The sequence below is a fragment of the Eublepharis macularius genome, chromosome 18, assembly GCF_028583425.1.
Source record: "Eublepharis macularius isolate TG4126 chromosome 18, MPM_Emac_v1.0, whole genome shotgun sequence".
NCBI lineage: Eukaryota > Metazoa > Chordata > Lepidosauria > Squamata > Eublepharidae > Eublepharis > Eublepharis macularius.
The window spans coordinates 20767962-20791328 of record NC_072807.1 but is presented as its reverse complement, the minus strand read 5'-3'; the positions used below and the strand labels follow the sequence as shown (position 1 = coordinate 20791328).

At 42.7% G+C, this 23367-nt stretch overlaps 1 protein-coding gene across 8 annotated transcripts in view; it reads right to left on the bottom strand.

The window, feature by feature from the left end:
• Positions 1 to 23367, bottom strand: part of MEF2A (myocyte enhancer factor 2A) — a 92742-nt gene that overhangs the window by 33457 nt on the left and 35918 nt on the right. For 4 of the 8 annotated variants that reach the window (XM_055002330.1, XM_055002333.1, XM_055002335.1 and 1 more), the window contains exons 3-4: positions 22571 to 22774; positions 1830 to 1967 (exon numbers count right to left, since the gene is read on the bottom strand). In XM_055002330.1, coding sequence (XP_054858305.1) covers positions 1830 to 1967; positions 22571 to 22774 — 342 coding nt within the window. Of the gene's footprint in view, positions 1 to 1829; positions 1968 to 2033; positions 2166 to 22570; positions 22775 to 23367 lie in introns of all 8 variants that reach the window. The other 4 variants (XM_055002332.1, XM_055002334.1, XM_055002336.1 and 1 more) reach the window with 2 other exon arrangements.

Genomic DNA, 23367 nt, shown 5'->3' with positions numbered 1-23367 from the left:
ACTTTAATATTTCACCTCTCAAGCATGTACCTTTAGCAACTTATTCTTTGGCTGTTGTGGGTTTTCCGGGCTGTATTGCCGTGGTCTTGGCATTGTAGTTCCTGACGTTTCGCCAGCAGCTGGCATCTTCTGAGGTGTAGCACCAAAAGACAGAGATCTCTCAGTGTCACAGTGTGGAAAAGATGTAGGTCATGACCTACATCTTTTCCACACTGTGACACTGAGAGATCTCTGTCTTTTGGTGCTACACCTCTGAAGATGCCAGCCACAGCTGCTGGCGAAACGTCAGGAACTACAATGCCAAGACCACGGCAATACAGCCCGGAAAACCCACAACAGCCATCGTTCTCCGGCCGTGAAAGCCTTCGACAATACAACTTATTCTTTAATATATTAACATGTCACAGCCCATTTTTCCCCCCAAAAAAATTCTTTTAAATTATGTGATTATGAAAAAAAATTAGGACTAAATAATTTTTCAATACAGAATGATAGACTTTTAAGCTCTCTTTGGCAAAGGTCTCTTTCCCTTTGTGGAAAAAAAATTACATTCTTCAAAGGTATTTTTCACATCAATCCTGAATTTGTTAACTTGGCAGAAGGCCCAACAATGGAATGCTTCTCCAATGCACAAGTATATGAATTATCACACCTTTCAACAGTTATAGATCAAAGCTTGTATAGCTGGTTTGGTTGTACAGAACAAGATACCCACGAAATCTCTTACTGAATCAGTTGGGTCAAGCACAGGTTCTGGACAAAGCAGAAATACTGGATGCTGGTGTCTGTTGGGTGGTTATTTGTAGGATAAAGGGATTGGAAGTACATTGTAGTATAATCTGTACCACAGATCTTAATCCATGTTGAAACCATTTTTCACGGTTACTCGTAACAAAGCCAGGAAACGTTAGTTTTTTGTAAGAGCGTTGATCTCTGTTAAAGGATTCTAGCACTCTCCAAGAGTTTCTTGGTGGGAAACCCTAACGGGTTCATCGTTATCAACAGATTGTCTTTAACAGGACCAAAAAGCCCCCAAACGTTGCCAAACTCTCAAAATCATTCAAATGCCAAAGAATAAAAGAATCCTATACCCTAAGTGTTCATATGCCCTCAGTGTTCAGAAGAGGTGCACATTCTTTCAGAAGAGCCAGTGTGGTGTAATGGTTAGACTGCTGGACTAGGACCAGGGAAATCCAGGTTCAAGTTCCTGCTTGCCACGAAATTTACTGCCTGACCTTGAGCCTGTCTTCCTTTCGCAGCCTAGCCTACCTCACAGGGTTGTTGTGAGGATAAAGCAGAGGAGGGAAGAACCACGCACACCATCAGGAGCTTTTTGGAAGAAGGGCAGAATAAAAATGCACTAAAACAAACAGAGAGAAACATTTGGGCGGCAAGTCACGGTTGGTCCTGGTTAATATTTGGAGGGGAGACCACCAAGGGAGGCTATGTCTGTAGTGTACACTGATTGTAGTGACCCCAGCAGACACTGCATACATGTTTTTCCTGAGTCTCAAGAGGACTAAGAACATCTTTGCGTAAAAAGGATGTTTCTTAGGAAGATAATACAGATAGAAGGGTTCTCCTGCGGCCCTTAATGTCTTAGTCCTCATGGATTTATGGCAGATGAAGATCCTTCCTTCAAATTTGCAGGTTAAGTTTCTTATGCCCATCCACAATCCCTGTCTCAGGAGTATGTATCCCATGCACACATTTCTGCTTTATAAGCTGTGTAGCTGTTGTATACTCATTGCAACTTTCAGCATTAGAGAGGTATTGCAATATGTTCTCATGCATGTGATAAAAAGCACAAGCCATACCACAGTACTCACTGCGATTTTATGATTCCGCATCATATTATCAAACTCTTCATTAATTTTTTTATATTTTTCTTCTGTATGTGGCGTGAGCACATATGAAGTGTCAGGGTCCGGGCTGTCGCACCCTCTGTTTTCCTTCTTGTTCAGAGCCTAAATGATGAAGTTGATAAAAAGAATCAACAAATAAAAAGTAGGAGGTAAGGAAAAAGTACTTACAGGGCCTCGCTTGAAAATAAAATCACTATCTTCATTTAGTTTGCTGAATCTGTCCTCCGACAGCGGACTGTGCTCAAAGTAATCGTCAGCATCAGGGCTCTCACAACCATTAAGGCCTTTCTTTCTTAATGTCTGAAATACAATTGGAAAATTCACACACAGACAATACTAGCTTGCCATGACTTTTTTTTAAATAGCAAACTTGGATTAAGGAGGCACAAAACCGATACACATCCAGAGCCACTGAAACATGGATTTCCAAAACATATCATTGCTTTTTTTTTTAAGCACCCTTAACGCATGCGGGTTTGTTTTTTTTAAAACCTCTGGTAATCCCCACAAGGCATTCCTAGGACATGTTGGGTTCCTCAGGATCTGATCACTAAGGAGGTAACAGAAGCTCCCCTGAAAAATCATTTGTTTCATACCTAATCTTTCCTTACAATGCATATCCCAGGTAAGTTTTGGGCATATTTTAAAGGCATCACTGATGCCCTGTGTGAACTGAGACTTTACTCTAGAAGGTGCAGCAGAAATCAACTAATGGATCATCTAATTGCTACAGTTCTTTGCAAACACTGCTGAACTACACGGACATTACTCCTGTCCAGCAGAGCATCTCTTACTTTGCTGAAACAGCACCGCATCAGGATCACGTAACAGCGGTGCCAACTGCTGAAACACTGAAACAAACGACAGTTTCATTTCTTTCCCTCCATGATTTAATTTGAACTGTAAACAGGTGGAGTAGGCTGAAAGATGGAGTGGCAGGTGGAAAGAAGCTACTCGAGCCTTTCCCCTATTCATTGGTTTTTCAGCTTGGAATTGCCCTAGCCAAGCTGCTTTTTACCACGAGGAGGAGGAAGGATATATACAGAGACCTCAGCGTGGCAAGGACATTTCGGAGATGAAGAAAACGTGTCAAGGCAATTTGTTTTTAAAAATCAAGACCAAAAACCACACAGCGCAATCCTAAGTAGAGTTACTCCGGTCTAAGCTCGCTGATTTCAGTAGGCTTAAACTGAAGTAACTCTGCTTAGGATTGCACAGTTAGAGAATTCGAATGTGCAGTCTAAGCTCAAGACAGTACTCTGGCTTTGTACAGTTAAAGCTCACTTTCACTAAGATTCAAATACTAAAGAAAAAACTAGACAGTGCAAGATTCACCCCCATGTCCAATAAAAGGCTCTAGAACTGCCTGCAAGGAGCAAGGGGGTTCCTCAGAACAAGCCCATGTAAGAAGAGCTCCCCTGAGGATATGGAAGTTTAAAGGCTGCTGTTTTAAACAGGGCTTAAAAGTTGAACTTCCGTAAGAACTGTAGCTCTTTAAGCTTTCAAATATGCAACAGTACTGCTCATCCCAAATCTTTTCTCTCTTTCTTTTATGTTAATCTGTAAAGCCTAGCCCCAAGTATAAATCTATTTTGTTGGTAATGTAAGAGCACCCAGCATGTATACAGAAGCACAACATCTCCTTCCCCACCCACTCAGAAAATTTTAAAGCCATATTAGTTAGAATGGGGTTAGGAAAAGAGCCTCTTCTTTATAACCACGATAGCACTCATAAAAGATTCAAGCACAGGTTTCAAGCCCAACCTATTGCACTGTCTATTGGATGTCATATCCTGTTAACTGTGTGATCCACATTGAGTCTCAGTGAGAAAGGCAGACTATAAATAATGTAAATACTTCAAGTTCAAGTCAGCCTTTATTGGCATATAGCAGCAATTCAAGTTATCCACTTACAAAAAAGAACAAAGTAATAATGTAAATAAAAAACTCCCATTATACCTTCTAATTTTTTTAAAGTTAAAAGATGTTTCTACTAATGATTTTTAGAAAATTTCCATTTTAAAAAAAACCTGCTGGCACTACATTTAAAAAAAAATACAGTGACAAGTGAAATTTCAGGTAATACGTATTTATCTACAACACATTTACTGCGGAGGAAATGAACCAGATCAACTTTTTGAGACAGCTGCATTTCCACACTGCAACTTTAGGCACTAAAAGAAATGTCAGAAGTTGTTACAATTAAGCAATGCTTGGCTCGTTTTCTTTCCTAGTGGCAAAGGCACGCCCTCCGCAATCAAATGGCTCAAAGAAAACAAGCCATCTTTAACAGGATATAATTCTTTCTCCGGTTACATGGCATGGCCTCCCCTGGCCCCCCCCCCACACACACAGCGTGCCTGGAACTTCCCCTAAATCAGGGCATACAGAGAAAGGAGGTGTCACTTTACTCCGCACCTGTCACAGCACTTATCTCTACTGTCTAACCAATCAGGTGGATACTTATATGGACTTAGCCATACATGGCTCTGCTGTTCAGAGCTTTGAAAGCTGGAAACTCGCCCAAACCTTCAACAAGCCCAGCCTGCCAGCCCCTCCACATCATAATATCAGCAGGGAAAATGCTAACACTACCGTCTGGATTACATTTAACCTTTAATAAATTATTGAATGCTATAAATAGAACCAGGAAGCTTAGGGTATTTATTCCAGAATGCACCTATTTTGCCAACTAGACTCTATACTTGCACATCTTTTTAAAAAATTACACAAATTATTTTTTCACTGATGAACTACATTAATGGACTACAACATTTGCTCTTGATTCACTACTTTTCATTGAACTGTGTTGTGCAATTGGGTATCTAGAAGTTCTGGGGCGCACAAAACCTACGTATCACCCACCTACCCCCAAAAAAACCCTGCACAGAAGAGCTAGAAAGAATGGAGTTTAAATTTCTAAACTCCAAACGGGGGGGGGGGGGGGGAAGAGAGTTATTTTTATCCTGTTAAGAATGGAATTAACCCTGACAAGTCAGGAAGGAAAAGGTCTCATTATCTTTCACTTTGGACTCTGGAAACCTTCATTCCTAGCAAAGTTCCTGTCACTCTCAAGCTGCTTAAAGCCACAGTCTCCGTTTCTAAACTTTAAAAGTCTGCGACCATTATCTGAAACTTGCGCCTCCTAATCTTGCACACAAAACCAATCCTTTGGGGGCCTAACTCTGATAAGGGCCACCACTTACTTTATCGTTATCAAGCTCCATAAAAGTAAGCAGTTACTCCCGTGTGATCAAGGAAGCAAGTGGAATGCTGTAATCTTTAATCAAAGCTAGGCAGACAGAGTGAGACTGGACAGAGCAGGTCTTCTCACAGCCTACGAAATCCAATAACCAGCTCTTGCTCCAAATGAGAGAAAGCCTTGATTCTTGGAACTTTGATTCTTAGGAGTTTGCTGGTGTGTACGGTAGAGCTATTCCATACCTTCTTCCTGGCTTCACTCCATACATCCTCTGCTTGACACTCAGGGCAAGTTTACAGTTCCACATACACTTGGAACCTTGCGCTGAGTTTTAAACCTTGTTTGAATTAAAGTGTAAAGTTCACCTCTAAGCAGACAAAGGAATGCCCCTCTATCCACTCTCACAGATAAACAAGAGATCACAAATTTCGGCTGTCCCTGGTAGCCAAATTCTGTGGTCTGTATGTTCCTGCCCCTTATGTATCTTCAGAAGGGGAGGGTCTCATCTCAATCATCCCAATGAACTTCAGAGGCCGAAAACAGCAAATATATGAGCCGAATTCCAGGACGCAGCAGATGATGCCGAATAGGCAAGCAGAGACACAAAAGCCCTTTCACATCCCTACTTGGACACCACCTCTCACATAGGCATTGGCAACACAGGGCACTTTCTTTCAGAGAGCAGAAAATAAAAGTGTGAATAGTGTCACGGCTAGCAATTTGTTGGGACTGGCTATATCTGCCCTGACAGTAAGCCGGAGTAATAACAAATTAAGACCATAATGTGAACCACTCAAACATCTTCATTAACTGCCTTGCTTTTAGCATAGTGTCATGCTACTGAATTACAAAGAATAACTGGGAGATAATTAACATGTGCTTTCCTGAACTCTTAATCTGCCAGCGTGGTTACATACGCTCTTCTCTTTCATGCCCAGCAACATGACACGTTGTGTTCAACCCTACAATTTCTTCAACGGCCTCACGGAGACCATTTCACTGTGCTCCCCTTGACCTTCCTTCTAGTAGTAGGACTAATAGTAGGAGTAATATTTCTCTCATTTGATTTTGTAGTACAAGATTGAGCAGAGCTTATTTTTATCTCAAGTGCTTGAATTTAAGACCTAAAAGAGAGATCTCTTTAAACCTATGGACAGTAAGCAATGTCTTTAAGTTTGACAGACACAGCACATGGCACGTTAGCAAAATTTCACTGAAACGCCTAAGGCACGTTGGCATTAAAAACATACACACACCTGGCCACAACAAAACAGAGATGTACCTAGCAACTATTCTTCAAGTGGCTCTCCACAGGCACACATGTGATCTGCGCACCTGCAGGCCCAAACCATGGACCCTCTTAGAGCTTCTAGAACTTGAGGCACTCCTTCACATCCCCTTCACAAGGAACAAGCACAGTGCCTCACCCACTCAGCTCCGTCCTGATGCCACTGAAGAGTGTTTCTGTTATGTACGAAAGCCAATGTAGAAAGGCAGGTGTGTGGTGTGACCGCACAGAGAGCTACTCTAAGAACATCTGTTCTAAGTGCAATTCCATTTCATTCTTCGTAGCCTCTGTGCAGACCCGTTAAAAGGAAGACTGAAAGGCTCTTACTTGGTGAAGGAGGTAAGAGGTTAGAAGTCAAAATACTTTGCAACTCTACTCTGCCCATTCCTGCTTCCTTCAGGGCATTGATAGATGACATCATGCTTAAAGAACATCAAAGGTGAATACCAGGTTGGCTCCTTGCAAAAAACCTTGCTTAAGAGATGGCCCTTGGCAATGCCACAAAAGGGTGTAGGGCTACCAGCAGAATGAGCATGGGTTTTTCAAGGGTGCTGATGGTGTCACTGTAACAAATGTAAAGCGCAAAGCAATTGAGATGCCTGAAGTCTGGGAAAAGATGGAGTCTCTTGTACTTCCCAGAAACAGAAACAGGCCTTTTTCTTGCTTTTTCCAGAACTCGAAGTTCAAAGCAGTATTTTTTTAAAAAATTAGACCTTTGCAGACATCTAGCAAATGCCAAGTTGATTACTATTAGACAGCACAGCAAAAGATCAGAAAATCATATTTGTCAATATGAATTCCAAAAAATATCGTTAGACTGCTAAACCAAGGCATTGGACAACTTCATGGTTATGTATCGCAGGTGGGGGTGGAGTTGCTCTTCAAGTAGTAATGACTGCTACTAGGAATGCCATTTTAAAAAGGGAGGCAACCCAAACAACACAAAGCCACTGGCTTAAATGGTTTTTTCATAAACTATGAAAGGGTGAGCCACTAGCCCCCTTTTGGCAACAGCTTCAGAACATGAGGAAAGTTGTAAAATAAGCCTTCAAAGAGGTAGGAAAGCATCTTATAACTCTCCATCAGAACACGCCATGCAGAGATTTTGCAAAGGGCACTCACGATGATAACAAGTGCATACAACAAACAAACCAAAGCAACCTGCTGAAGTACTTTTTCCCCACTCAATCTCACCCAACTTCCCTCTTCAGTAAAACTTCTGCCCAGGGCTTTTTTTCTGGGAAAAGAGGTGGTAGAACTCAGTGGGTTGCCAGCACAGGGGGCAACTCTTGGCAGGAGGTAGTGCCCCTGGTACCACATGCGCGTGCACAAAGTGCGCGCGCGCTCCCAGGACCGCACAATGACGTCACTTTGGGTCATCTGGAACAAGGGGGGAGTTTTTTTAAGTTTAAACTGCCTATGGTGAAAATGGTCACATGGCCGGTGGCCCCGCCCCCTGATCTCCAGACAGAGGGGAGTTTAGATTGCCCTTCGTGCCATGTGATCATTTTTAGATTGCTCTCCGCACCATGTGACCATTTTCAAGAGGTGCCGGAACTCCGTTCCACCACATTCCAGTCCTGCTCCTGCCTCACATGACTTTTGTTCCTCCAGATCCCATGATAGTCAGAGTAACATTTTTGTGTAGTCCCTTCCTCCCTTTTTCATCAGGAGAAGATTCAGCTGAACCCACCCCACTGACTGTAATTTGAGAGAGACGGCAGAAGTCAAGGCTGGTTGCCAATTGGGATTCTTTGTGAGGATGATAAAGCCTCTGGCATAACAGGTTTAACCCTGAGGAGTTGATCCTACTCTTCTACTAGGATAACATGAACTTAGATCTCATTACCAACATTTTCTCACTGTGTAAGTAAAAGGTGCGCGGCATGAGTTTCTGCCAGTTCTCTTGTCTGGGGAAGGCTTTGATCAGAACATTTGGCTTAGTCCTCCCGTTCCAAATCAGAAGTTACTATGGATAACGCACCACTAATTCTTTGTTGGAAGCATATTATGAAGGGGTCAGAAGTTTCTTTTAATGGCACACTCAGGGATCATGAGAGCGTTCCAGCAACCCCTGAACCAAGGGGAATTTATGCTTCAGATTTCTCATGGAAACTGGAGTTGTCCTTGGTTTTCTCTAATGTTGGTGATGCAGAAACTTCAGCCTCCACTGCTTGGCCACATGTGGGAAGCTCAAACATGCATCACAGACCTAGATATGATATAATCTCCTATGTTAGAGCAGGGGTCCCGAAAACCCCGGCCCGCAGACCAGTACCGGTCCGTGGCCTGTTAGCAACCCGGCCGCGCAGGAGGTGAGTGGCGGGCGAGCGCAGAGCCAGCTCCAGGGAACAGGCGAGGTAGGGTCCGTCTAGTTGCAGGAAAACAAGCTCAGGGCTCCCACTGATTCTGCATTGTGGTGAGTTGTATAATTATTTCATTATATCTTATAATGTAATAATAGAAATAAAGTGCAGAATTTTATCATCCTGAAACCATTCCCCCCCTAGTCCGTGGAAAAATTGTCTTCCATGAAACCAGTCCCTGGTGCCAAAAAGGTTGGGAACCACTGTTTTAGAGTGCCTACAATGGGAGAAAGTCATGTTGAAATCTGACCAGCAATCCAAATCCTAATAGCCATCAAACATAGGCAGAGAATATTCTATAGAACTAACAAAAGAGTGCCAGGTTTTTTAAAAAAAATTGTACTTATTTCCATGCTAGCTAAGGAGGCAGGGACAGAAAATATTCTAGTCATCACCAGCAGTACCTGATTCTCCATTTCTTCTGAAACTGAATGAAGGTAAAGCATTGGTGGAGAGTCCTGGTGGAGAGAAGGGATCCTAGAGCATTCTGATAGTTTTGGGTGGTCTGTAGTAGAAGAGCAATATTCGGGTCCAGTAGCACCTTAAAGATCAACTAGATTTTCAGGGTGTGAGCTTTCTGAGACAAAGCTCCCTTTGTCAAACTTTGGAAAGCTCATACCTGGAGATTTTGTTGGTCTTGGAAGGTGCTACTGGACCCAAATCTTGCATTTTGATACTCTCCAGGGATGTTTCTGCTACAGGTGCTTGTTCTGTTGAATCTCCTGAACATTTAATCTTCTTAGAAAGGTCCTCAATGGAAGAGTCATTGGTACCCAACCTTTTCTTCACTGCTCTATGGTGCCTGGCAAGGGTTGAGGCCACAAGACCAGCGTCTTCATTAGATTCCTTCCATTTGCAGATTTCTCACAGCTGTTTTTAAGTCACGCCTTTTAAGCCAGGTCTTATGCACCCTTTTATCAGTTGTCAGGGTCAAGGCTGAGGGACAAGATCCATTTGCCTCATAGATTCTAAGCTACTACAGCTCTCAGGGAGTGAGACAGCTGGCATCAAGGACTTGTGAATCTAGGCCAAAGCATTGCTTCACATTAGGACGTAAAAGGGGACTTCCAAATATAGAAGCAGCAAACCTCTCTATACCAAAAGCAGCATCGGAGGAAGGCCTTGGCCTCTTTGTCCTACATGCTGGACCTCCAGGGCAACTGGTTGGCCAATGTATGAAACAGTATGCTGGACAGACATGAACCACTGGTCCGATCGATCAGGGCTCTAATGTTCTTATGCTACAGCTTTCGGCAAGGACCTCCTTTGAGCCTGGACTCTTCAACTGCCCAAGCCCCCTGAGTACATTTTTAGTAAAACTGAACACCCGTGTTATGGTCTTTGCCTAAATATCAGTCAGAAGGTGAGACTCCCCCACCCCTACATACTGCATTTCTTAAAGAAGCCCCGTTGTATCTTAACTCCCAAGGGACAACACAATCACCATCTCTCCAGGAACAAGGAATGTTAGAAGGCAGAATTGTGAACATAAAAAAAACTACTGTTACTCTAGCTCGGAAATTTTAATCCTGAGGTTTTTTTCAGTGTTGATTTTAATGACTTTTATGCTGTTTTACGTTTTCACCACATTTTACTTTATAAGCTGCCTTTGTTGTCCTGGAGAAGTGGCACAAAAATTTCCTAAATAAAATAAAATGAATAAATAGAAGCTCTTCACATCGCAACAGCAAATGTGGAGCCAAGGTCATGCAGTACTAGCCCTACTCTTGACTCTGAGAAATGCCAAATCAAAGGGGAGAAGGGAAGAGTTCTTTATGCTCCAAAAGCTTTAGAAGTTATGGCAAGTGCAGAAGCGTATGCACACGATCATTAGTGGCCCTGTAAGATGCAACTGACAGGTCTTCAAGTTTTACACAGATAATTATAATAGTAACCTTCGATTTATATACTGCCCTTCAGGACAACTTAATGCCCACTCAGAGCGGTTTACCAAGTATGCCATTATTATCCCCACAACAAAACACCCTGTGAGGTGAGTGGGGCTGAGAGTGCTCCAGAGAACTGTGACTAGCCCAAGGTCACCCAGCTGGCTACAAGTGGAGGAGTGGGGAATCAAACTCGGCTCTCCAGATTAGAGTCCCATGCTCTTAACCACTACACCAAACTGGCATGCTGTACACACTGGGTTGGGACATCAGACAGTTGGGACAAAATGCATGTGTGGTCACGAAGGTCACTGGGATCACCAATCTTGCTGATACAGCGGGGATTTTTTGAATTGTGAGAAAAGACACTGGGTGCCACAACAAAATGGCTACAATGGAGAGTGGGACTAATCAAAACATGGCTTTCACGGGGGGGGGGGGGGGCTGAACTGAATCTCAAAATGCTGGCAGATCCCACAAAATGTTAGGAGGTTCCGAGCAAAGTCCCCTGCAGACACAAAAACAATGACCCCCCAGGCTTTTCTAAAGCATCTCCTGCTGTGATGAAGTGAAGGAAAGCCAGGGCTGGCTCTTTACTTTGTGGGAGGAAGTAGCAGGCGGGTGCCAGAAAAGCATCATTAGGAACCATGGCACCTGTCATCACAACATTGCGGATCACTTACATATAAAAGCTTACATCATAGCAATAGATCTAAAGAGTCAAAGGGGTTACCCAATGACTTGCAGTTCAACCCACATTCCAACAGTGCTTAAAATCCAAAACAAGCAACCACTGTAATATATGTCCTTAAGGGGTTTTGGCATTGCTCCAATAGATTTTGACATCCTAATACCTGCGCAGATAACATGACACAAACTATACATGCACACATACAAGAAAACAAAAGTAACTGATCTGTTACATTCTTTTGTAATCCTTAACGTCAAGCAACATTTTGGCTTAGATTCACTAACACCATCTGATACAATGCCAACTGGAATCAGGTTAAATTTAATCTAGCCTTTACCGACCACAGTATGCAGTTTTACTTATTAGCCATTCAGGATTTAGAGGTCTAGAAGAATGGTTTTCAAATGTAAGTATTAATTTCCAAGTGTGATAAAGTTCTGCTTAGAGTTAAATTCAAATAATCTGCACAGGTTAACTTCTGGCATTTGCCAATTTTAAAATACAGCAGTCTTTTGTTATAAACTAACTATACAGTAAATAATATTGCAACCTTCCTAATTAAAGTTGCCTTTAAAATCGGATGCAAGAAACTATATGAGAGCAAACATTATATTACGGTTAATGTCTGACAAGGACCAAGGACACCCAGGGTCAACGCAGATTCACTGCCACTTATACATCCTTCTAAATCCATTGAGATCAGTGGGTGGAGAAGAGTACAATCCCAGCTTAAAGATGTCACTGTGGGTGGCCAGACACTTTAAGTCAAGCCAACCTTGCAAGGCTGTTGTAATAATAACATGGAATGGAGTGAACAATGTATGTCACCTGGAGCTTCTTGGCGGGTGAAATAAAAATGCAAAAAGTTAATAGGAAGTAATTGCTTTGACAAGTAGTCCTTGGCTTGGAATTACATGTTTCCATTGCAAGTATTTCTGTTGGTTGAGCACAATTTTCCAACTTCCCCTCTTCTATGGTGACCTAGAATGCTCCACCTCTTAAATACTGTTCCTCGGGGTCACCTGCCAGGGGTGTGGTGGTGCAAAATTACACTCTGCGGGTAGAAATCCTTGCACCCTCAGAAATATTAGACTGGATCCAAACTTTGTGACCAATTTTAAGGCTTTTCTAGTGTTTATGTGCTTTTGTTTTATAATATAGGCAGAATAAGCCTTCTAAGGCTGAAACCTAAAATATTTGCATGTGACTGAAAAGGGACCATAAACCCCAGGCAACAGAAGGTGTCCCAGCAGTATTTACATATGACATTTTAGGTAGGAGTTCTGACAACCTTGAACTAAAAAGTTTATGTACCAGTTAACAATATTTCTTACTTGAAAATCGAGGCTGGTTCACTAATTCAAATCACTAAACTGTGAGATGATTCTTTGGCTTTTTCACCATTGAAATGCCCCTCTTCCTCACCAGTCAAAACATAGGGACTACTGTATTTGGTCAGTTGCTTTCTAGGCTGCTATCAAGGAAAAAAAGGTCAAGAGTCTCTCTACACGACACATCTTAGAGGAGAACACTCAAGTGTAGGGAGACGCCATGTTAGCTGGGAAGCATAGTTTAAAAAGATAGCAGAAGGCTCCATCAATTTATTTCACACTTCTACACAGAGCCTGCAGAGATCCTTCCTCAGTAGTTTGTTAATTTCATCTTTGCCTCCCTAAGAGGAGGTGAAATTAACAGATCCCTGAGGGAGGTGAAGATGAAATTAACCAACCCTCTGAGAAGCAGTCTCAGCAGGCTCTGTGTAGGGAGGTGAAATTGACAGAGCCTTTGGATCTGTCTTTTTAAACTATGCTTCCCGGCTAACATGGCGTCTCCCTACACTTGAGTGTTCTCCTCTAATATGTCTCGTGTAGAGAGACTCCAAGAAAGGGGCCCCATTGCTTGGATCCAAAGCTCCCCTTCCACTTACAGTTCATGCTTTTGCTCACGGTCCAGGGTGATTTTCACTGTCCACCCCGCCCCCCAGTCACTACAGGCCCTCCCCGTTCAACTTCCATGACTTTTGGGGAGAGACACTGACTCATGGTGGCACAGTTTTGTGGGGCACAGAAGATTGCAGAGGGAGAGGGAAGTGGAAAAGTTAAAGTTTAGACAACACAGTTCAGCTTGCGCTGCACGGGATCCACACTTACATTTTCATCGTGTAAATGGATGCAAGGACCACACCACACATTACATGGCAGCAAACAAACTTCTATTTGCTAACAAGTGTTCTGCTTTCATGCATCCACAACCTCAACAAGTACATCTGTGTAACACAACACATTTGCAAACATTTCTAAAATTCCTCTTTTTTGCAAAGGCGTAGCACACACACACACACACACACACTTTTATGGGTATCCCTTAATCTATGATGTCAAGTGCATTCAGTACCACTGAACAAGGAATAAAAAACCTTCGCCTTTCAAAGGGAAACAGGCTTGTGCCAAATATTCCTACATAAAATCAATACAATGGACTTTAGTTCTTACAAACATCAAACACCAACTCAATGCCTACCACATTCATATAGCTGCTTCTCCTCTCATTTCTTCCAACTGTGGAACAGCTTGGTTATTGGACCACAGAAACTGGGGGCCAGCAACTACAGCGAGCTTCAGAAACAGACTGCAACAACCTACAGGTCCGCTGCTCATAAAAAACCTCATTGGGTGAGCACAAGCCCCCAGGCACACTTGATGTAGCTTTTTGAATCCTGGTCACAAACAACACAACAGCTGGTTCCATTAATTAGAACAAGGATAGCTGTTGCTTTGGCAGAACCAGAATCTGAGGACGAGAGCCCTGTTGCTTCCATTTTTCTGGAAGCAAGTAAAATATAATAGGGTTTGCCCCAACATGCATCTTCAGAAGCAAACGCAAATGTTGGCATCTCACTGTCCCAAAGGGTGTACGTTGTTTAAAAACTACTACTACTACATATCCACATTTTTTAAAGAAAACCAATGGCACTTCCTCCCCAGTATTTTCTAATACATGATGAAATATGAAGTATTATTCCTTGCAGTTTTAGATGGGGTACTGTATATCTTAACTCGTGGCATCCCCAAAAGATTCCCTGCACATTCTGTTGCAAATGAGGATCACTAGAAACCTAACAAAGATAAGACTGAGTTGCAGTAAACACTCTGTTATGTCCATATAGATTCCCACTTAAGACTTAACTATTCATTATCCAAAGAAAGGTACAGAAAAAGCCTGGCGACGGAGAGCACACAGTTCAAATAAAGTTATCATACACGCTCATGGTTAACTGTTCTGTTGCCGCTGAACAGCATATAACTTTAAGATGAACCACATTTTAAACAGCTACCTTGTTCAGAAGATCACTGGCAAAGGGCACACGCCAACTGCAACGTCCCAAGCTTCTAAAACAACCTCCAAGCGGGCTTTCTGAATGACTACTTTGCCTTCCTTTCCACATGCAGCAAATGAGGCAATAAAAATCCTCTGGCCTAGTAGCTGATGAACTGCTAAACATGGGACGTACGGCTCTTTGAAAAGGGAAACGTTAGCTCTTCTTCGGTTTTGACAGCCAAGAGCTTCTGCATAGACTATGTAGGCACTATTTAAAGAACAGATTCAAAATGCTAAGAGCATGGAAATTCAGTCACGTATTCTAAAAATGTGTGTATACATAATAGCAACTCTAGAAATTAAAGACAAAGAAAGCCATCACTGCCAGTATTCCTGCCTCAGCCACCTGTTCATGATCTTTATAATCCAATCTTGCCCCCTAACTAAGCCCTTAACACCTCAGTATAGACTCCACCAGGTTTGCCATGATGCACCCATTTCCTTATGCTGCAGGTATGCATGACTAAATAAGTGCCATGTGCAGTGTCCTAAAAGCTGGTTATTCTCCATTACCATCAACCAAAAGAGCCACATTTACTTTCCTCCTTGACACGAAGCCTGCACCTCCGGGAGGCTTGCAGCTTTCCTGTTCCTTTGGCAATACCTGTTGCAAGGGGGGGAAGAACCTGCCAACCACAAGCCTCATTGGGCAAGGGCCGTGCCCACTTTCCAGAAACACGGGACAGATGCCATATTGGGAAACAGTGCTCAGAAGAGCCACAGGTGGCATGCTGAAGAGCTACAGGTGGCTCCTGAGCCACTGAATATCACTGTATTAGAGCATAAACATTACTACAGCCGCACTGTTTATGTTTTGGTATACACAGGTAGAAAGTAATTTGATATGGATGGCAGTATATCTTTACATCATATTGCTATCGACCTCCTGTGCTGATTATCCAAGAGAGTGTCTTGCTGTTGAAGCAGTTTGATAACTGTGGTAACTAAAAAGCTTCCCATCTGGGTTTGAACATCTGGTCTAGAGACTGTACTCTTACCCTAAACAGGAAGCATCTTGACCACACTAGATAATCTAGTGTGGCTACCCAGAAGGAAAGAAGAAAGTAATCAGCAGTAATCTATCAAGGGAATGTGCTCACGTACAATTTTCAAATTTTTATTTTTGTCCAAGGAAGTAGTCTCAGGTCCATCCTTTTATTTGTTAGAATGGTAGAATGAGGAGCTAGTTCCCAATCGTCCACATACATAGCTAAGACTAGCCTTGAGAAACTTGGAGGGGCTTTAGAAGTTGGCTCCACAATTTAGGAGCTAGACCCATTGGTTCAGCAGGGTTCTGGATTTTAGTGAGCATGTTTTCTTAATTACTGCTACCACAAAACCTAGTCCTAAATTCTTCACACTTTCTTGTAATTTTACTAAAGCTCTAACAAAAATTAGTAAAAAGCTAACTTCTAATTCTAATCGAAACTCCACCCCATTTTTCATAATTCTGTTATTGCTTTAAAAAGATCAATTTAAACAGATCCATCTATGTTGGAGCCAATATATATATCAAATTATTTCATCTACCGACAATGAATGACGTAAAGCTAACATAAAAACAAGCAAATCTAAGAACTTCATATACATGCATTTTTGTCATACTACAAAACATATTCTGATATGAAATGATACATTAGCTTTATAATTCTACTGCTGATCTCAGAGATACAGTACAATAAAATTAATGCAGAAAACCCTAGGCGCCATAATGAAATGTCTAGGTGCCATAGTGACCTGGCATATGGGATTTGTTAAGCCCTGACCTAAGACATGCATGAATAACTGTAACAAAGGTCTTCATGCCAGAAGAAAAGCTCTGTCTGGATGAAAACAAATTGGGTTGGATCCAGCCAGCTTTTGGACTCCATCTCACCTTACTACTTTCCCGCATCCCAGATGTGTATAGTCTGTACAAGTCCTGCAACTCCCTAGCATAACCCTTCTGGTGTCCAAGGGGACCCTCCTTCCTCTCTTCTTCACCACGAGAAAAATGGGTTGGATTCAGCCCACTATATCTACATACACAAAGTTGTCGTGGACGCCTTGTTTCCTTTGAGAAACGGGGATAGGCAGCCTGTCATTTTGGAACTCCCACAGGATGCAAACAGCTCATGAATAACTGTGACTAGATGATATCCTCTTGACTTGTGAAGTTTGATAGCCAGTGATCTAAACATCTGCAGGATTTTAGAATGCAGAACTATTTTTCCCAAGAGACATCAAAACGCTTTTTCCGCCCTTGTGTCACTAGCAAAGATGTCATTTAGTGTAACACAAGTCAAACAAGAAGGTAGGTCACATTGCAGACAACCGGCCTGAACCATGTCACTTTAAATTAATGAGAGGGTGGTACCGATTAGGTGTTTTCTTAACAGAAAAGGACAGAACTAGCAGGGAATGACACAACTGCAGAACTTCCAAGCTCTGTTGCTACACTCCAAGAATAACAGAAAGTTGTAAACATAGTTGAGTAGCATTCTTCTTATACTGCATTACAAAACTTGGGGATGGATCCAACCAGTTTTTTCACAAAATAAAGGCAACAAGAGGGCCTCCCATTTTGACTATTGAGAAGGCTATTCCAGGAATTTATGAACCTAATAGCATAAAAACCCAGCAGGACTGGGGGGGGGGGATGCAGTGAGGAGGGGGACTGGACGAGGATCCAGCCCTTGGTACGAAACTCACAATTTCCATAGCGCACTAACATTGGCACCATTGATACTTTAGCAACATAAATCTAATTGTGAACATAGCCCCCGTGCTGATTGTTAGACACAGAGAATGGGCCTGGTATATACAACAGATATTTTTCTACGGACCTGGGAGAATCTCAAGCTTTGCAGACCATCATCAGATCCCCTTAAAGCGTATGTTGAAAAAGGAAATGGGCCATCATTTTTACAGAAAGTGGCGCAGGTGCCTTCCCGTCACCTGAGCCAGTCAGGCTGAGGCAGGGCATTGCGAGCAGGTGGGGACCAGAAGCCACTGTCACTGCCCCCCGCCCTTGCCGCTGGTGCTGTGGTCCTCAGCCTGAATGGCTGGTGCAGAGGCACTGCAAGTGGGCAGGGGAGGGCAGCGTGGCAGCTTTCATAGTTCACCACTGCTCCCACTGCTGCTGGTGCTGCAGACAAGCAGCAGGTGGGCAAGGAGAAGTAGGAGCCTCCACAGTCTTCCTCCACTGCAACAGGCAGGCCGGCAAAGTTGGCAGTGCAGCAGGTGGGCAACATAGCCAGTGAGTGGCTGGCCTAGCAGGCTGGGAGGGGGATGGATGGAACCTCCCCCCCTCCAAAGTTTCATGAGTCCCCACTAGTCATATATGAATTCTGCCCTGAAATTCCCTAGGTTAACAAGCAAGCTCTGAAGACAGCTAGGAAGTATTCAAAAAGGAAACACAAAACATCAAACTTCGTTCTACCTCACTCAAGTTAGTCCATAGAAGTTACCAGCTCACAGCTTTTTATATTAGCCTACTTGCCCCATATTGAGGGTTTTGCAAGCAGAGTGGCAAGATGTCAAGGCCTGTTGCAACCAGTCTAAGAGCTTCTTAACAAAGGGCATTTGGTGTTACTAATTCTCACGATGCTTTGTAAAACACACTTTTTTTAAAAAAAAGGGGAGGTAAAATATTTTGGGACTGACTGAAACGGGATTCCAATGCTTCCATTTGCCAATCTTCCATCCTTTAAATTATAAATAAATAGGCACTGAAATGCACAAGATTTACAAGCCTCCCTGAGCCTGCTTGTGCGAGGAGGGCGGAATATAAATCGAAAATATGAATAAATGAAAAATAAAATTTTTGCAGCATATCATGTACAGCATATCAATGGAGTAAAAGGAAAAAAATTATGAGCTATCTTAAAATTAACCAAAGCTGCTCTGTGCAGCCAATGAGAGGAAACTCTCACTTGCCTCTGGCGGCCTGCCAGATTCTTACTTATAGTTCATACTATTGTTTAAGCACATCTCAAAACACTCAGGAAAATAACATTGTCTTTCTGCTTTGCATTCTTATCCAAGCATTCCAGTTCAAGCGCAGCCACAACACTGCGGCTTGTGCCACGGTAAGCAGAGCTCTCCAGTTCCACGTGTTCTGCCTTGCCAGAGAGACACTCCCACCTGGCTCCTTTATTACCAGGAAGCCACAACTAAGAAGGCTCCGTCCCCTCTATTCCTTGCAGTCTGTTGGCTCCCAGGATGGCAAATATTAGGTATATAGCTTTTGTCGATGAGCTTGACACTTTATTTTTGTTTTATACAATCTATACCCCACCTTTCTGTCCTCACAAGGGCCTCCAAAGCAGCTAACCAACTGAAATATACATAAGAAAATTACATTTTAAAATCATTAAAACCAACCCCTCAAACACATCATCATAATTAAAAACAGGGCTAAAATACAAAGGAATTTTTTTTTAAAGCTGATAAAGGGAATTTTGACTCTTGAAAGTTTATACCCTAGAAATCTTATTGGCCTTTACGGTGCTGCTGTACTTGAATTAAAACATTGGCTAGAAGGAAGGATTCCTCAGGGATTGCCAAACAAAACAAAGAAGTCTTCGCCTGCTGGCAGAAAATGGCAACGGAAGGGGACAGACGAATCTCCTTGGTGAAAAAGTTCAAGAGTTATAGCGCCACTACCGAGAAGGCCCTCTCCCCGGTTGCCGCCCACTTAATCGCAGAAGGAGGGAGGGTACCAAAAGCAGGGCCTTTCAAGCTGGCCATACTGGTTGGGAGGGTTCATAAGGCAGATTTTACAGACTTTTAAGGGTGGAGCTTGCAATCTAAAAATTGACATGAGAGACCAAATGAAGGGAAGAGAGGGGAAGAAGCAGAAGAATAAACAATAATTCCTGATATATGGGCTGAAGCTTAATTTCAATTGAAGAGAAGGACTAAGGCAACCCCAGGCACCAACTCATCATGGTTTTTAGAAATTTCATTGTATTTTCAGTAATGATTTTATTGTACTTGCTCTCAGCAGCAGGAGTGGAAGCTTATTTATCATTTCACATCTATGTTTTGTTGTGTGACAAAAAGGAATATAAACAAACTTCTTGCCAGTGTTCTGTTAACACCATTCAGTGGTGGTAGATCAAGTCATTTTTTAACCAGCTGCTTTCTCTACCACCTGCAATAATCAATTTAACGGAGCTTTTTGAAAAAAACAATGAAATTATGAGAAATTGGGAAGAAGTTAGGCTAGGGGCAGAGGCCAGTGGTAATGATCATTCATAGGTTTTAAAAACTTGGTGAAGGGTTTAGGATTAGGTTTTGTGGTAGCAATAATTAGAAAATAGCATCATTAAAATATAAAACTCTGAAGGATGAAAAATGTCTTGCTCCTAAAGCCAAAGGAAATTTGTCAATGCCTGGGCTAATATGTGCCGAACTACAGAGAATGTTGCCTTTTCCACACCTTGTTCGAGTCTGTTGTGGCTGCCAAGAACCCTCGCGTGATGACTACTGCATTGCACGGCATTCTCAGTGATGTCACAGCACTGAAGGTTACTGCTGTGCCAGTGTGCAGACCCAAGACTGCACCCGTTGTTGGCGCGGTGCCACTAGGCATGAAATGCAACTATACAATTAGATAAAAGAAGGCTTTACTGAAGGTCAAGCGAAGTGTTGCAATTTACTTCAGGTCACACCCTCTCACTGTAATTTGCTGGAGCTGCCGCACTAGGCATGCAAGTTGCTGAAAGGTTTTTTAAGATTTATCAAGAAAAACTTCTAGTACAGAGATCTTTGGTTAAGCATTTAGCAATGGCCTGGAAATGGCCTACAGAGCAGAGACGGGACTGGTCAAACCACAAAACAGTAACTAAGAGCACTTAGGCTTACTAGCTGCTCACCCATGCCTCCTTGCTCTATCCCCTGGGCTTGCTTCATAGAGCATTGGGAGAAAAATTGGGGGAGGGGGGAATCGACAGCATTGATGTCATGATGTCACAGAAATGAGGTCACAGCACCAGTGACGCTCTAGGAACTCCTCAAAAGTCACTGCCACTGTGACATCACTTCCGGCTGCCTATCCAGAAATTTCATCAGTGTCAGCAACACTGCCCCTCCTCAGGCTCCGCCCCCCCTTCATTGCTCCCAGGATTGCCAGTCCAGAGCTTGGCAACCAAAGTGGAGACTAGAATTCATTTCTATTAGCCTGTCTCCTTCCCAGAGGGAGACAATGAGCTGTACTATATCAAGCCTCACTGTAAGGCTGTAATTCCAAATGGGTAGCTGTGTTAGTCTGTAACAGCAAATAAAAGACAAATCCATTGGCACCGTAAGCTTTCATGAGATGGAGTGTGTCTGCTGAAGAGAGCTCTGAATCATGAAAGTTTATGCTGGAATAAATTTTTGTCGGTCTTCAATGTGTACCCCTGGAATACTGTTTTACACTGCGTGACTTGGAGCCACTGCATCAGATATCTATATAAAAGTTCCATTCAGAAGGAGAGACTTCAACGAGGATCAAGGTAGTAGCTATATATTCTCTCAGCTAAAAGACAAGCTTTAGAATACAGAAAGGAACCTTAAACAGAATAGTGGGACATCTCTATGCATCCTAGTATCATAGTTCTCCATGCTCTACCAGCTCAATAAGGAGACATGCCAGCAGATGAGCAATTATACAGAACATAGGCTGTCCCACCCATCCTCTCCTCAAAACACCATTTGCTACTTGCTTGAAAAGACATCGCCCAGAGCTGTGCAGTCATTTTCATGGCCAGAATTCCACTGGGAGATCAGTTACACAATTCCGAGATTTTCTTATCAAAGTGATTATTTTTAAAAGTTTGAATAAAAAATGGCAACAGAAGGATTGAATAGCAACCCACTTAAACTGTAGTATTGATTTAACTGCCCCATGGCAAGAGCTGCAAATTATGTGAACACCGAAGCAAAAATACGATCCTAAAAACAGCCTCTGACTCTGAAACTGAGAGCAGGGTGCTCTTTAAAAGTTCCTTAAAACAATTCATAAGCTGGAATGTATATTAAGTCCACAAAAATCCTACTCAGCAAGTAACAACAAAATAGGCCAATTCACAAAGTCCCAAATCCTTTATGCCTCCTTTGATACAAGGAACACATACATATGAACAGTAGAAGGGATCACTGGTAGGTCTAAAAATGGATAAGGTTCAATGTTCTTCCATAAAAGAGAGAAAACACATAATGAAATTCCATGATGACAAGGGCTTAAGTCAGGGCTTTTTTTCAGCAGGAACACAGTGGAATGGAGTTCTGGCACCTCTTGAAAATGATCACATGGCTGGTGGCCCCGCCCCCTGATCTCCAGACAGAGGGGAGTTTAGATTGCCCTCCGCGCCAAGCAGCGGCGCAGAGGGCAATCTAAACTCCCCTCTGTCTGGAGATCAGGGGGGCGGGGCCACCAACCATGTGATCATTTTCACGGAGGACAATTTAAACTTTAAAAGAACTCCCCCTTTGTCTCAGCTGACTCAAAGTGACGTCATTGTGCAGTCTTGAGTTCCACCACCTCTTTTCCCACAAAAAAAGCCCTGGTTTAAGTAATACTGAACCAGTAGTACTTGAGATCCAGTGATCACTTTATGTTGACAAAAGGATCCATCTTGCCCTTATCTGAGCAGTTAGGCTAAACAGAGTGTAAAATTCAATTAATTCCCAGGACTTTGGTTAACATTCAGATGCAGTGGCTTTTTCTGAACTAAAGCAGGAAAGATCAAGATGGGTAGCCGTTGTTAGTCTGTCTGCAGCAGTGGAAAAGAGCAAGAGTCCAGTAGCACCTATAAGACTAAAAAAATTAGTGGTAGGGTATGAGCTTTCGTGAGCAACATCTCACTTCTTCAGATAACACGGATAAAGCAGGCAAGAAATTAATTCATGATTACAACTGTGTTACCTCAACAATATCAGAGTTGGTTCTGCTTTCGTGTGGCTCGTTGTATTCTGTGTATTTGAGAAGAACTTTGTCCATATCTGTGCTGGCATACTGAAAGAGTTTGTTAGAACTGTTAAAAATGATGAGTGCTATTTCACAGTCACAGAGCACGCTCAGTTCATAGGCCTTCTTCATTAATCCAAACTTCCTTTTTGTAAAGGTCACCTGCACAGGAGAGAAAAGAGAAGGGTGTTTTTTTTTACAAGAAAGCTTATGGAATGCTGGGCGTAGAAACAGACATTAGTCAGTGCATACTCATGACAAACGATGCATTATCAAATTGGCAAAGTATAAACTTAGGTGAAAAGCAGGTTTAAATCATCTCACTCATCACAAGACGAGGTTGGCCATTTTGGTCTGCTAAAAAACTTTTCATAATGGGGTGGATCCAACCATCCTCCTCAGAGACATCCTCCAGTCGAAGGCACCTTCCTCCAGCTTCAGTGGCTCTTCCTCCAACAGAAGAGTAACTTAATTTGGAGGAAGGCTTCAAACTCTGATCAGAGGAATAGCAGGATAGGGTCCACTTCACGGGCCAGGACTCATGATGACTCTAAGAACTTGGACATGCCACACGGGATTTTCCCTTTGAGCAACACACTTCCAAGTCATACCACCAACTGTTTCAGGAAGTCTGCTCGAAAGTGATTTGCCATGTGACAGGCTCAGTCCTCATACAGCTGTGCAGATCATTGCAGAGGAACTCTTTCACATGGGCACTTGCTCTCGGTAGCTGCCACAGATTCAGCACCAGGTTG